At 38.6% G+C, this 13,172-nt stretch overlaps 1 protein-coding gene and 1 pseudogene across 3 annotated transcripts; one reads left to right on the forward strand and one right to left on the reverse strand.

Moving 5' to 3' along the window:
* Positions 1-1,177: 1,177 nt before the first annotated feature.
* Positions 1,178-4,167, forward strand: LOC103712575 (putative pentatricopeptide repeat-containing protein At3g11460, mitochondrial pseudogene; annotated as a pseudogene). Its single transcript, XR_015967529.2, has one exon. The product of XR_015967529.2 is annotated as a putative pentatricopeptide repeat-containing protein At3g11460, mitochondrial pseudogene (transcript).
* A 501-nt stretch (positions 4,168-4,668) lies between these two features.
* LOC103712584 (Acyl-CoA N-acyltransferases (NAT) superfamily protein) lies at positions 4,669-13,156 on the reverse strand. Of its 2 annotated transcripts, XM_008799149.5 has the most exons (9): positions 12,879-13,156; positions 12,155-12,482; positions 11,956-12,008; positions 11,785-11,821; positions 10,654-10,719; positions 5,499-5,603; positions 5,265-5,418; positions 5,037-5,113; positions 4,669-4,956 (listed from the first exon to the last, which is right to left on the reverse strand). In XM_008799149.5, the coding sequence occupies exons 1-9, from the start codon at positions 12,977-12,979 to the stop codon at positions 4,849-4,851; spliced, it is 1,029 nt and encodes a 342-aa protein (XP_008797371.2). In that variant the 5' UTR covers positions 12,980-13,156; the 3' UTR covers positions 4,669-4,848. The 2 variants fall into 2 exon arrangements, with proteins under 2 accessions (XP_008797371.2, XP_088557836.2); XM_088701710.2 differs by lacking the exon at positions 5,499-5,603.
* Between the last annotated feature and the right edge of the window lie 16 nt (positions 13,157-13,172).

Raw genomic sequence — 13,172 nt, forward strand, 5'->3', positions numbered from 1 at the left:
ATTTTTCTCGCGTCTGAAAATAAAATATTATTTTATCTGCAACGTGACAGTCCATGAGATAGAGGTTAAAACGCACGAGTTTATGATGGGCATAATTTTTAATCAAGCTATATAAACCCATAACTTTTTTCTATTAGTTTAACTTTAACCCCTCTCTGGGTCCAAAAATCCTGTGCCTCGTTGCCAAGATCTAGCACTTTGTTAAAAAAAATTGCACATATTTATATTGATTGGATGGTCTCGTATGTGGTCGATCACACAAAGAGCTTTATAGATTGGAAAAAAAAAGAAAGTTACTTAGGACACTTTAAAATTTACTATTTTTTAACTTTTTTTTTATATATTCATATTAAAATTATATGAGTCATTCACTACAGCAAAGAAAACACAACTCTCGGATGTAGATTATTTTTTGTTCAATTCTTTTATGGTTGAGAACACAACTCCCAGATCTAGATAAATCACTAATCATCGGAAAAAGAAAAAAAAGAAACCATTGAATCAAATGGCAAAGCCCTTCTCCTAGCATTATCCTCTCTCTCTCTCTCTCTCTCTCTCTAAAATCTTCCCACCAAAATCTCCAGTGGACCCACCATGTCTCCTTCTCCTCCCTTCTACATTTCAATTGCCTTCTCACTATCAGTCTATAGCCGTTGTACCTCTGCATCCTATAACTAGAGAACACAGTTTTCAAACTTGAGAAAATTTTCGATGACAATTGAATTTCAGCTTTGATCAGATGTTGAATTTAAGCTTACAAAAGAAATGTAATTTCGATCAAGCCTAACTCAACTCAGCTGTTTGTAAGTAGACATGCTAAAACACTCACTTGTTCCGGTGGTTTCTAGTTTGCATGTACCCATTGAAGTCTGTTTTTCTTACATTGGACATCATTGCATGGAAATTGGTGATTTAGTGACTCCAGTATTTCTGTAAAATTTTAGATTTGTCCGCTTCCATTTTCATAGCCTTCAGCAGTTGAGCTGTTTCACTGCTCTTTCACTAACCTTGTACTTGGATGCTTACCTGAACATATTCCGTGGGATTATTCAGCCTCTCGGGGGAACATTGGATCTCTCTTAGTTCTGAATGCCTTGGGCTTCTTATATTTTCTGACCATTTTGCCTTGTTTGGAAGCTATATTATGATGTCATAAGTGACAGTTTGCTGCGTTACCATCTATTTTGTTCTGACACAACAATGCGGATGACAATCTTCTGGTGCACATAGACTACTTCCAGATTTTTCCAAGTACTTTCCTCAATTTAATCCTTGAACTGCTCTTCCAAAATCTTTCTTCTGTCCCATCTCATCCTTAATACCCTTTCGGTCTTTCTATGCACTTCCTGTCGTCTGCACCGTGAATTTGCCCTTCATCAAATGCCATGGATCTCATTTCTTGCTCACTTTTCCTGCAATTGTACTCTATTTTTCTGCAAAACTATAGAATCCTTAGGTTAAGCATATTTTTGCTAGCTTCCGACGCTATCCTGAGGACCTTGCAAGATCTGATGTTGCTCTCTTGACTAGGATGGTTATACTCTTCATGATCCACCAAAATAACAAATCAGTAGTTGGAATCATTGTTTTATCCTTCCGAGCACTCTTTTTTCTTTTATCCTTTTTGAATCTAACCATAGTGTACCTAACACATTGAGCATAGTTCCAGCCAGTGATTCTGTCCAATATCTTGAAGGAAAGGTAGAAGAAAATTGGCAAATACACTTGTATTTATGTTTGTATATCATGCTCCTAGCATGAGTCTTGTAGTTGTCCAGAGTGATCGAGCCAGTTTTATTCCACTAAAATACCCAACGATCATGTCCCTTGAACACTAATGCCATTTGGGGTCAGTCGAGATTCCCTTCCGTGTCCCAAAGCTTCCAGGATTAAAGACTTCAAGGAAGGAGCGGGTTCTCCAGGGCTTGAGCGCAACGGTCGGGAAATGACCCATTTATAAGATCCAGATATTTGAACGCGGAAGTCCAACGGTCGACGCATGTTTCGGAGCCTCCGACTCCTGACCGCCCCGTCCTTCCCGCCATCTCTTCTCCTCCGGACGAACTGCCACTCCCTCCCCTTCAACGACTTTTTAAACTCCTGTTCCTCGGTTTCCGCCCTGCAATGCCTCCACGCCCGCATCCTAACCCAAGGCCTCTCTCACCACCTCGCCTTGGCCACCAAGCTCATTTCCATTGCGTCCGCTCTCTCCCCGACCATAGACTATGCCCGCAAGATATTCGACACTGCGCCTCACCGAGACTCCTTCATGTGGAACACCCTCCTCCGCGGCTACGCCGACTCGGGCCCCTGCGAAGAGGTTCCTGTCCTTTACAAGCAGATGCATCGAATGGGACTCTCTCCAGACCATTTCACTTTCCCTTTTGTTGTCCGCTCGTGTGCGGTCATTTCTGCTCTTCGGGAAGGAAAGGAGGTCCATTGCAACGCGATCAAAACTGGGTTTGACTCGAATGCATTTCTACAGAGTGCATTAGTCACTATGTACTCACAGAACGGTGAGATTTCTGATTCGGAGTTGGTTTTCAGTGAGATGACTTCTAGGAACATAGTCTCTTGGACTGCAATGATCGCAGGGTATGCCCAAAATTGCCTTTTTGGGAAGGCAGTGCGTGTTTTTCAACGGATGCTTGCTTTTGGGACGCAGCCTAATGATGTCACTCTTGCCAGCGTCCTCCCTGCCTTGAAAGGGTTGGAATGTTTGCATTCAGGGGAATCGATTCATGGGTACATGATTAAACGCGGTTTGGATTCCCATGTTTCATTGATGAATGCTCTAATCGCAATGTATGGGAAGTGTGGGAGCATAAAAGTGGCAAGATTTCTGTTCAACAGAATGCCGGTCCGGAGTTTAGTCTCATGGAACACCATGATTGCAGCTTATGAGCAAAGTGGTGATGGAATGCAGGCAGTCAAACTCTTCCGTGGAATGCTGACAGAGAAGGCGACATTCAACAGTGTAACATTGGTTAGTGTTATATCAGCTTGTTCTAGTTTGGGAGCTCTCGAAACTGGGGAGTGGGTACATAAGCTCGCAAAAAGCAGAGGACTAGAAAGTGATGTGATAGTTGGCAATGCATTATCGAACATGTATGCAAAGTGCGGGAATGTAGATTCTGCTAGAGAAATCTTTGAAAAGCTGCCTTGGAGGGGTGTGGTCTCTTGGAGTGCCATGATCGGGGCTTGTGCAGCTCATGGGCATGCAGAGATGGCGCTCGAGCTTTTCTCCAAGATGCAAGCCGAAGGCGTGAGACCAAACGCTTTCACATTCACTTCGGTTCTTGCGGCTTGCAGCCACTCAGGTCTTGTAGATGAAGGGATGGAGCATTTTGAAAGCATGGAGAAGGACTATGCAATTAAACCTACAGTCGAGCATTGTGCATGTATGGTGGATCTCCTGGGTCGCGCTGGTAGATTGGTTGATGCATATGAGTTTATAAAAAGAATGCCTGTGGAACCCGATGCGAGTGTGTGGGGAGCTCTGCTTGGTGCTTGCAGGATTCATGGGAACCTTGAGTTGGCAGAGTTTGTGGCAGAGGATCTTTTCCGGTTGGGCTCTCATAATGTGACATTCTATGTGCTCATGTCAAACATGTATGCAGAAGCTGGTAGGTGGGAAGATGCAGCGAGGTTGAGGAACATGATGAGGGAGCTGGAGTTGAAGAAGATTCCTGGATGCAGTTTGGTGAATACAGACAAGAGGTCCCATAACGTACCTCTCATGATGGACAAGCTTGCATGTTCCATTTGATTTTCCAATTTATTTGGATACATCATCTGTGAATAAACAGAGTATGAAAGTATCAGGTGAAACAGTGAAAGGATGATGGGTGTCCTCGTGACAGGAGGAGCTCATGACCTCTTCAATCTTCAAAACTCTCTGGATACGTCAGGTGTTCTAAGAAGCTCAGGATTGGATGATCGACTTCGCCATTCCTCAGTCCTCTTGGCCCAGCAGCATCAAGCGTGGCAGGTTGAAGGTAGATGCGAGGGTCATGAAACTTGAGGGAAGTTTTCGTCCAGGTATTGTCCAGTGGATATATGTGGCCGGTTTGGTTTCTTTTTGAACAACAGGCCAAAAAACAATATTTACTATAAATAGACTTTGCAGGAGAGCCACACAACCTGCTATTCTGCTAAACAAACAAATTTGTGTTTCTGATGATGCTAATGGACTTAAATAATAAAAATTCTCCATGCAAGCAAATGCTCAAGATACTAATTCTGAATGACACAGGCCCAACCAACTCAAACACTCACATACATGACAAGACAGGAAGCCAAGGAATTGAGCCAGATATAATGGTGGGAAAGCAATGGGCCCACCCAAGATAGCAGACTTCATATATTTTTGTGAAATGCCTATCACATAAGTACTAAATTCTAATATAACTCCTTACGGAGACATACTAGATGAACAAGGTCCTCTTTGACTAAAGAATATTCTGCAATTTAACAGATGCTCCATATATCTGTAAGAACAGATTAAGTTTATAATTCTCAGCCTTCGACCTTCCCTGCTGTATCTGTCATGCTGTCGCACAGCTTCTTATCTTTTGCCATTGCCACCACATGCACCTGGTTAGCATCACAGCAACGCATGGACCACACAAATTGACAAAATGTTAAACTCTATAATTCAGGAGAAAATCAGTGATAATGAGATGTTTTTTTACTTATAACCAATAAGTTGCACACAATTTTGGACTTGGTGTGGATGAAGTTACAACTCATTTTGGAGTATTTTCTGCCACACCCTATCAGTTTCGTTAATAGACCATAGGGTATGGGATGATGTGTCAATAGAACTGTTATGGAAACTGACTTTTTCTATGCAACAACATGGGAGCAGTCAGCGTTTGGGGAAGAGGACTTAGTCGTGAAAGACATCAAATATTTCTTCTCCGCTAATAAATGAGGAATCGCTGTATCAACCATCTGCAAAGTTCTGCAATATCAGACAGTATGAACCAGAATATGAGGAGCAAATCATATATGTGGATATTATGATGGCATACCTGGAATCCTGTGCGGTCATATAGTTTCTGAGCTGCAGTGTTATCCTGATGCACATGCACGAATGTCTCATCAGCGCCTGCCACATGATAACCAGCTTAGCAAGATCTGAGTACAATAATTTGTAAAAAGCAGCTTTCATGCATCATCGCAGGATAGACAGATCTCCTTACTTTACCAGCGGAAGCATAAACACCTCAAGAAAGGAACAAGAAAGTTCATAATTGTACCATATAATTTGGCTGCTTCAAAAGCTAAAAACAGCATGTTGCTTGCAATCCCTTGACGGCGAGCATATTTTGCAACGCATAAGTTTGCCACATAACCATATTTCGGTTGATCTGCTTGGTAGATGCTGGAAAAAGCAGATGGCTTTGTGCATTCCTATTAAAAATTTAACTCAAACAAAGTTTTATGAGAAATATAACGAATTCTGTGGAAGAGATAAGCATGAGATTTTATACCCCGGGAAATGTTTCTCCACATAAAAGATGTCTTATGTTTAAATCCAGAGTCCCGACTATGCTGCTCAATACAGTACGCTTACCATTTCTTTCATCATTCTTTACCTGATAGTTTTGAAACAGGATGGGGTAAGTTAAATGAAGGAAATGAAATCAAAACATTATGGAAGTTTTAGAGTTCCTTTTTTTTTTCTTTTTTTTTTTTGTGGTGGGGGGGTGGGGGGGGAAGATGAAATGGAACCTAGGGCATGTAATACCACACTGATGCATGAAGGTACAAGGAACCTTAGGTTCTAACACGTTAAAGATCAAAAGAAGTTAAAGATATAGTTACAAATATCTAAAAACATATCTCAATTTTGGACAAAAGAAGTAATACTTTTCTGCTATTGCATGTTGCATGGCAAATCAGTAGGGCTACATGCATAAGGAGTAACCTAAGTTTTTTAATTAGATCTTTAAGGGAATCCTACAGAAGAAATATCCAAATTTCAAATTTTCTGGATCTTCTTTTAGCTATCCTGATTTTGAGATTGACTGAACTACCAATGAAGGAAAACAGAAGAGAAAGTTAAAGCTATGAATAACAACAAGACTAGAGTATATAACATTTTAAAGTGTCTTTCAATTTTTGATGATTAAGATAATAAAGAAGAAGTTATAAGTAAAAACCCACCAAGATACTGAGGCATTGCACTAAGGGCCCAGAGAGTTGCACAATTTAGAAAAAGAAGCAACCAATGCATAAAATCTTACATGTCACTTCATATGGAGGGATATCCCTTACACTATCCTCAAGGTTCCTAGTATCTTTAGGAATTAGGTCCAGACGCGTAAATGTAACACCCAGCCCAGCTAATATGGAACTGGGCCTAATCCACTTGATCGACTCAGATATAAGAGTTAGAGTAGGAAATTGGAAAAAAAAAAGGATTGCCAACTTGGAGCAGGAGATAGAAAAAAAAGGATACAACCCTGTTCGACTTGAAGTAGGAGACGGACTCCTCCATTCCGATTTTCTACGAGAGCTAAGAAACTTAGTCTCCAACGACTATTTAAAAACCCTCACACCCCTTTTCGCCTCACCACCGACAAGCTTTGTCGATCGCCACCACTAAACCACCGCTAATTCTTTTTTCCTCTTGGCATCCAACATCCTTGACTCACAATGCTCACCAAAAATTTCAGTTGAGCGCTCGCCAAAATCTTAGGTGAGCAATTGTCTAGACAAGAAGGTCTTGGGCAGATTTATTTAATGCCCCAAGTTCGTAGATCGAGGAAAGGATCGATGTACCTAGTGTTCTAATCTGTCACTGGTAGAGGTAAGAATCCATCAACACAATCTACATGATTATGAAAGTTTTGTATATAAATATATCTACATAATTGTGGATATTTTATACATATTGCTATGTATATTATGTGTTGATGTGATGTTGCATGGATTTTGATGTTACTTAGTCTAGCTCTATATGAAACTTATTAATTGGTGATTGATTATAGAAATCATGTAGACTATAAATAAATAAAAACTTTGATATAATTATAAAATGGGGTATGGGCGGCACCGGATTGGTTGGCCACGCAAGAAACATGGCGTATATGCTGGGTCAGTCTTGGGCTGGGGTGCAGTATTATGTTTGGCCTACCACAGGCTGGAGTATGGATGTAACTAGTCCAATGCCAAAAAATCAATTCCAAATAATGAACTGCAGTTTAATCATAGTTGTGACATAATCAAATTGAACTTTACATAATTGTAAGAGTGGAAAAAAGGGGGAGCAGTTGGATTAGCCGGCCATGTGTGAAACATGGTGTGTCAACCGTGGGCTAAGTTGTGATATTGCGATTGCCGACCATAGGCAGAAGCATGGTATGTGATTGGCCTATCATGGGCTAGAGCATGGCTGGGATTAGTCCGACATCAGAATCAAATCAAAATGATAAATTGTGTTTAACTATAAGTAAATTGAATTTTTCATAACTATGCAATAGGGAACAAGAGGAGCAATTGGACTACCCGACACGTGTGAAATGTGGTGTTTGTGATTTCAGTTGCGGCTGAGATGCAATGTTGTGGTTACCAGCCACGAGCAGAAATGTTGTGTTTTAGTCTGCCATGGGCTAGAGTGTGGGCGAGACTAGTCTAGCGCTGGAATAATAATATTGTCAAGATCTGAACTGTGTTAATCGGTCAATGATAAATAACCTCACTGACTTACTGTTGAATAAAATTGATGATTTGGGTAATATATTATGTGTTTATACAGTACTATGGTAATATATGGCATCTATTTCGAGATTTCCATCCATGATGATATATATATATATATATGATTGTGTTGCTATATGATCAAAACTTGATGGGTATGCTGGCATGGCTTATATGGGTGTTTATAAATATATACACTAGATCTGTTGAGCAATATTCAATTATGAGATTGTTGATGTACAAATCTTGTTATTTTTCTATCAACTTTATATTTGCTAATAGATGCTCTTCATATTCATGTTGGTGTGCGTGCGCGTAGAATGCATGGTTTCGGATGGGTTGGGCACGGAGTTCGAGCATCAGAGTTATGAGTTAGTTATTTTTACCGATGAATATTTGAAATCTTGTAATTGAACAAGTTAATTTTTTTGGTCACAATGGATTTATTTAGTTGAATTATTCAGCTATTTACTGTTGATTTAAATTTCTGAAATTCTTGGAGATTGTTCATCTTAGGCCTTGCATGATCTCTAAGGTATCGCTCTAGAATTCATATGGTCGTGTTATGTGGTCGACTTAGGTGACAGGTTCGGAGCGTGATAGTAAATGCTTACATGGAAGAGTAAAAAGAGTCTTCTTTGCCTTGAAAAACAAGTAGCATTCATATTATGACTCAAAACGCAGTTGACTAAATAGTAACGGAAAAAGGGAACTCATAACATTCATTTCTTCATAAGACCCCATATACAAGAGCACCTAAAACTTTCCAGAACTAAATAACTTTAAGACTTCTCCAACCTATCCTATAACTAATATAGGATTCTAAAACAATAATCCTTCTATAACCATAAAAATTAATTCCACAATTATAAAAAGATGCATAAATTAATAAGTCTCCTAACTTATAATCTCTAGAATCAAATTAAGACCTTTGAATAACTCATGATTAACCAAGGAATATTACTTTGAATAGCATTCCCTCTCTTGAATAATTCCTCTCAGAAAAAGAAAAAAAAGAGAAGCAATCCTCTCCTGAATAGAAATTGAATCTCAAAATTAGAGGTAAAATGAAAATGAAATATTTAAAGTACCATTAGACTTATGATTCAAAATAGAAAACAACCAAAAGAGCATTTTTCTCACATCATCAACTTCTTATGCAGGACTCGCCTTGAGTCGAAGGTCTATCTGAATCTTCCTTCATAATATGATAATAAATCCCATCATTGGATGTCTTCAACTTTTGACAACTGTGAGTTCAAATACATGAAAGAGACAATAAACTTTACCCCTAGGAAATGGTGATATGTATCAATAGATGGCCTTTGCAATTCTATATGCGTCCCTCACAGACTGACACTCTTTAGTGCCTTTGGACATCCTGAAGAACCTCATCATCCACATTAACTTCTTTACAAAAAAAAAAAAAACATATGATGAATCAATTCTGGTGTATCTCTATGTTTACCAATGCTCTTTAAACTTAGGTTCCCAACTTCCCATTCTCCTTGTGCACATGATAGTTTTCATCACATAGTTCATTTTCTTTAAACATTTTCTTGTTTTTACTCAATCCCTTCATCACAACATATTCTTATAGTGTTCTTGTGACTGCATCATACAAGTCAACCTATTTTCTGTTGTTGATCTCTACCAAATGCATGGAAGAAACACAAAATATTTTTGGAGTTTAATTTTCTTCCTCACAACATCCCAATATCCAGTGCATCAAAATGGCCTTCTGGTCTAAAGTGCAATAGTCCACATGTTTGAATTGCTGCCATTTGAAAACTCTCAATCGTACCATTAGTATTGTCCTGAAAGAACATGTTTTATTTTATAAGCACAAACTTGTAGATGCTAACTCTGTAAGAAATAAAACACCCATACATGACGGAAATAATCACATTATTTTCTTAAGCAACCTCAAGCGAGTGTCTTAGTTTGCAACTTCAACTTCCCGATCATCTTTTAAGCTATGAAATCCATATGAATTCCATTATCAATACTTGAGCAATATACCTTTTCCTCACATCTAATACAACCATAGAAGGTATTGGACTTTTGAACATGTAAAGATTGAACCATTGGCTTCAGCAAGATTCTTCCCTTCCAGATCTTCATTTGATTATTCAAGTTAACCAGCCATGTGCACAATCTGCAATATTTTATGCAACTAGCCAAAAGATTATGATCACATTACCCATCTGTCACCTATCATGGAAGTTCTTGCAGCTTAACAAGCTCATGCTACACCGGATCTAGGCAATGATACCAAAACATATAGAACAACTTTATTCATGAAGCTCTAGTATTAAAGGAAGAAGTGCAATGGACAAAGATCTTCCGATTTTTGTAGGGTTTGATAGGAAGTTTGAAATATTTAGTTTCTGGAATCTAAACTTCATCTGAATTTTGCATTAAAAAGACAAGAAAGTTGTGTGATAAACAAACAACACAAAGTGCTGGGGGTAAAATCCAGTTTCTAATAAGGCACCGAAAGGGATTCTTTTAGACCATGTATTTTAAATTTCATACAAACTAATAAAGCAGATCCGTGGATTAATTTTGATACTAATTGAAGATAATAAAAGATTGGGAAAGCAACAATTACTTAAAATAACAGATCAGGATGGTAAATATGCATCATCAGGCCACCAAATTAATTAGGAATTATACATCTTTGGTCAAGAGTCATGTATTTAATGGATGGATTTACAACATTGCAAAAAAGAAGCTAGTTCTGTCTTCTTGCATCAAATATGAATTATCTACAATATCTGTGATTTTAACAGGTTACATGGGTTTCATTACACAAGCTTATGAGCCAAACAGCAAGGAACAAAAACAAAAAAAAAGCAGCTGCTGCATCGCATCCTTAACACTGGACAGCAAGAGAAACAATAAGAATCATAAAGCACATGCCTATTATTTAAGCCATACCGCAACAATGCAGATGCACTTCTCAGCATGCTGCCTACTGCATCGCCTCTTTATTGCATTGAACTCCTGTATCAGATTGAAAACCAAAAGTGAAGTTGCAGAACAATAAAACCTGACTAATAATGTGACGAAGATGATATAAAAGATAATACAAACTCATCTAGGCAAAGTGCAAGCATCAGGGCCTTAGAAGCATCGAAAAAAGCTAGCCTACCTTAGTACTGGTGCATATGAACTGATGATTGTGTCATAAAAAGATGGAAAAAAGGATTGACACTTCCAATACATCTTGATAAGTTATGCACTGCTTGCATGATGGACCAAAACTAAGTCCAGGTTACACTTGATAATGTCAAGGTCCAACTGGACTTTGAGAGCATACCATCAATGATATATCATGATTAACTGGGTGTGCTTGCTATTATCATTGGTATGAGAAAAGTTCTTTTTTCTCTTATTTGTTTTGCTAAGAGCTCAATATGTAACAAGGTCTTCAATAGCAGTCACAAGGTCTTCAGAGAGGGTTCGACCTGTTAAAGAAAATAGAAAGCACTTTCTCCACGTTGGATGAGTAAACACCTTGAAGAGACAATCTGGGATATGCTGAAAAAGAATTGGAATAAAACATAAATATCGCAAAGGCAGCTTAGAGGCATAATAGACCACTCTTCTGTCAAAAAACAAAAGGCATAATAGACGAGGCTTCCATTTTCTTGCTTTGATTGCCTAATATTTTTGAGTATTTCTGTGCCAAAAGATTGCTATATTTGTACACAGCTTTATTTCAGACTTTTGGTACACAGACAATTTATGACAATTGAATGTAATTCCAGAATATTTTTTATTGCAAGCAAATGAATTTACTAGGCCAGTTGACACTGAAACATCTAGTCTGTCTATTGAAACCCTTCACTTTTGTATATCTGCCTTGCCCCCCTTAATTTTTTCTTATTTAACTGTTTTTTTTCTAATGTTTTTTCCCCTTCTCTCAGAATGAAGGTAAGGCGGTTCCAAACCAAGGTAACATAAAACTCAAGCATTCTAAATCTGCAAGGAAGAGAAATTAATGCATGATGACTGGTTGAATTGATAAATAAAAATCATTCGAACAAACCAAGATACATCTCATACCTGCTCAGCATATTTCCTCTTGAAATTTTCAAGATAGCTGCAATAAGATATAAATTTCAAAATTACTAACAGCATTTTCTACATTTTACATTGTTTAAGCAAAAAATACAACTAAAAAAGAAAAGGGCAAAAGGATCAAGATTGGATATTAATCTTGTTGCAGAGACTCACCGGACATCTGATTGGTTCTCCCAATGACTTTCTGCCCTCAACCATGCTGCAGTCTATCATGAATCACAACAGCACAAAGTGGAAAGACATCAAGAAACCCACACGAGTTCCCTCAACTCAAAATCTTGGAAAATTTCAAATATTAAACAAGGTTCAGAGGACAACATAGCAGTCCATGCAAACACGTGTGCAAGCTTACCCAGTATTCTTCATCAAGAAGAGCCTCTCGAGCAACAAAACGCCCAAAAACCCTTTTATGCCTACAATTGCATTCCTTATCCGTGGGCTGCAACCGATCAAAACGAAGATCGGACGTTCGACTACAATCAGGTTCCTCATCCGACGCCTGCAACTTGTTAAAACGGAGGTTGGATGGACCCGATGACATCTGAAGATGAGGAATTCTTGGCCCCATATTTGATGGGCTAGCAGAGATATCAAGCTGAGTACCTCTAATGGTCAAATGAAGACCACCAGAATCATCTTCTTTCTTCTCATCATCGTAAGACTTCATTGGCCCATCCTTCCTATAAATTTTCAATTAAATTGAAAAGAGAAACAAAACCATCCATAAAAAGTTTTCAAAATTCGAAAAACAACTATGATTAAATGATACTGATCCAAATCTGGACATCTAAGCTTCGGCTAAGTTCTATGCACTTCACCAATTCAAAAGACCAAAAGATAACTCTTTCTGTGGAAATGTATTCTCGAAGAATAAATAACCAAAATCTAAGCATCAAATTTGTTCTTTCCCTTTGCTTTCACGATAGGAAACACAAGAATGACAAAAACATAGAAAGAAGTATCAAGAGACTACAAATTAGAAAGAATTACTACTTCTTCCTTAATTTTATAGCTTTAATCGAGAAAACATCCACAAAGCCAAAAAAAAAAAAATCTTTGCAAGATGAGCGACTCACATCACCGTACAGGAAAATCTTTTCAGGGATCGGCGGCGATTTCCGACTCGGATGACGGGGATTCGTCGCAGACCAGACGGAGGAGCTGCGACGATCGCCATCGGTTCGCACGGAGAAAAGATGGAACCCTAACCCCCGTTCTGGCGTCCCAAACGGGGAGAGAGAGAGATTGGGGATTTTGGTGGGCTGCAAGTCTGCGTTGGTTCGATTCCGTCAACGAAGATGGACTTATCCATTTTAGATATGTCGTGGATAAAGAATTTATTGCTGTCTAATATACAAACAGACGGCACG

The sequence above is a fragment of the Phoenix dactylifera genome, chromosome 7, assembly GCF_051530095.1.
Source record: "Phoenix dactylifera cultivar Ajwa chromosome 7, Ajwa_hap1_PhDact_Kaust_v1.1, whole genome shotgun sequence".
NCBI lineage: Eukaryota > Viridiplantae > Streptophyta > Magnoliopsida > Arecales > Arecaceae > Phoenix > Phoenix dactylifera.